Raw genomic sequence first — 2,297 nt, 5'->3', positions numbered from 1 at the left:
GAGAGAGAGAGAGAGAGAGAGAGAGAGAGAGAGAGAGAGAGAGAGAGAACAAACACAAATAAATCTAGCACCAGGCAAGAGATTCAGATAATAAATGAAAAGAAAGAAAATTCTTCACTGTGTGTATGTGATCCTAAAGGGAAGTTCTTAATTTATCTAGCCACGGATCTTCAGAAGGGGATGATGCCAAAAGCAGCTAAAGGCTAAACTATGTGTTTTGGATAAAATGAAGAATTCACTGTTCTCCCTATTTCTCCTCCAATCTTTGGCTAGGACTTGATCACTGGAAATCGCCTTAGCATAAACAGCTGCATTAAGATCTCGTACCACTGTCCCCTGAGACTTTCTGAGCTGCTCGTAAGGCGCCACAGGACTAGCAAGTTAAGTTTCTGCAGCTTTGCTCACTGCCATGAGGCAGGTACATCACACTCTGGGTGAGGGGCATGCACAAACCCAGAGACTGCGGGCACCCCAAGTCAAGAATGGACAGGGGCACCTATAAATCTTCCCAGGGGCTTTAAGAGTCTGTCAAACAAGAAAGGGTCTCCGAGTTCCCTGTCTGAATCTATACCTCCCCCACTTTTTCCCCTTTGGGGTTCCACGATACAAAGCCAAGAGGGGAGGGTGCGGTGGACGTGGGACCCCCGCGCCCTCGCCCTGCCGTGGAGTGCCAGCTGAAGCTGGTGCGGGATGGAGCGCTGCCCGCAGTCCGGGGTGGCCCGGTCTGGGGGCGGCGCGAGCTGGTGGTTCCCGGCGTCGCCGCAGCTGCTGCAATGCGCCATTTTCCGTCCCGCAGAGTCGGACGCTGCGGGGGAGAGTCGGTAAAGAGGTGTCGAGGACCCTAGAGCAGAGTCAACTCACATTTTTCTGAAAGAGGAAGCGGAGGTCCGTCCCCTCTCTGGAGAATGCAACGAGACAGGCAGGGAGACGCTGCGGCTGAAGTAGACGGAACTGTCGAGCTCCGCCTCTCACGCGAAGCACCCGGAACTCTAACTGCGGTGGAACTTACTGCAGGTGCAGCGCCGGCTCTCGGCTTTATTAGACATGACCACGCCTCTCGGATGATGTCAAAACCTCCAAGTCCAATCCTCGTGAGGCATGGCCTGCTAGTCCCGCCTCCACGACCACGGCAATTACCATTGTCCTCTTATTTCTGTTTCTTCACTGACCAATACAAAAGTGGCTTGCTCAACGTCCAGCTCAAACTCTGAGGGCTGTCTCCGCCGCTGAGTTAGACCTTTTATAGTGCCTACCAGCCAATCGCTGAGCTGGAGGCTGCTGTCACTCTTACCGCTCCCGCCCACAGCACCTGGCAGAAGGAAACCCAGGTGACTTAGACACTGGACTCCAACTGGCCGCGAGGTTCAGCAGTGAATGCATATTCATGAAGTCCTTGGCCACAGGACCACCCCGTCACCGTCCCTGCCTGAGACTATAAATCCCACAAAGGCTTCATTCTTCTCTTTCCTATCTCGAACTTCCTCCCTAAACCTGTAACCACAGCGACTTAGTTAACTCAGCCCAGAAACCTGAACTAAATTAGACTTCCCTAGTTTCTGTTTTTGCTTTGTTTTGTTTTTTGAGACGTTTCTCTTTTTTCTTTTTATATTTTTTACATTTTTTTTAAAATTTTATTTTATGGTACAACTTTCTGCCTGCATCTACGCATGTTTGGTGCCCTTGAAGCCAGAAGAGGGAGTATTCCCTAGATGGTTTTGAGTGTATGTGAGCGCTGGGAACCAAACCCTCTGCAAAAGTTATTATGCTCCCTCCACCACTGAACCATCTCTCTCCAGCCCCAGCCCTTTCCTCTTTACTCCTCCTCCAAAATTTAAGTAGAATTGATTTTTTCCTTCTCGATACTTAAAGACGTTTCTTCTCTCTTCCAATAGAATCCCTTTATTTGTGCTTCACGGCTTTAAAAGAATCTATAACTGTGGTTGCGCCTTCTTAGCCTTAGAATTCTTATTTTACATTTACTGAAAGCTTAGGTTTGGATGCAGTGTAAATTTTTATATCTCGTTCTCGGGCATCCATGCAAAAGGAACGAGAAAGTAATAACATTAATAGGACAGTTACAACTTGACATTCAGAGACTCTTCTTCCCAGAAGAAAGAGGCTTGTGCAGTCCAGGCTGGCTTCAAACATGAAATGTAGTCAAGAATGACCTTGAAATTCTCACCCTTCAGCCTCCTGAATGCTAGGACTGCAGAAGCATACCACCATGCCTAGTTTCTGCGGTGCTGGTCAGCATACTCCGTTCCTTTTGCATGCTAGGCATTCACTCTGCCAACTGA

At 48.8% G+C, this 2,297-nt stretch overlaps 1 protein-coding gene across 3 annotated transcripts in view; it reads right to left on the bottom strand.

Moving 5' to 3' along the window:
- The window catches only part of Vamp1 (vesicle associated membrane protein 1), a 19,451-nt gene extending 18,441 nt beyond the window's left edge, over positions 1 to 1,010 (bottom strand). For all 3 annotated transcript variants that reach the window (XM_029535311.1, XM_021190822.1, XM_029535310.1), the window contains exon 1: positions 862 to 1,010. In XM_029535311.1, coding sequence (XP_029391171.1) covers positions 862 to 863 — 2 coding nt within the window. In that variant the 5' untranslated portion in view covers positions 864 to 1,010. The remainder of the gene's footprint in view (positions 1 to 861) is intronic.
- Positions 1,011 to 2,297: the final 1,287 nt, after the last annotated feature.

This window comes from Mus pahari, chromosome 2 (genome assembly GCF_900095145.1).
Source record: "Mus pahari chromosome 2, PAHARI_EIJ_v1.1, whole genome shotgun sequence".
NCBI classification, from domain to species: domain Eukaryota; kingdom Metazoa; phylum Chordata; class Mammalia; order Rodentia; family Muridae; genus Mus; species Mus pahari.
Note: the sequence above shows the minus strand (reverse complement) of the source record. Positions and strands in the feature narration are given on the sequence as shown.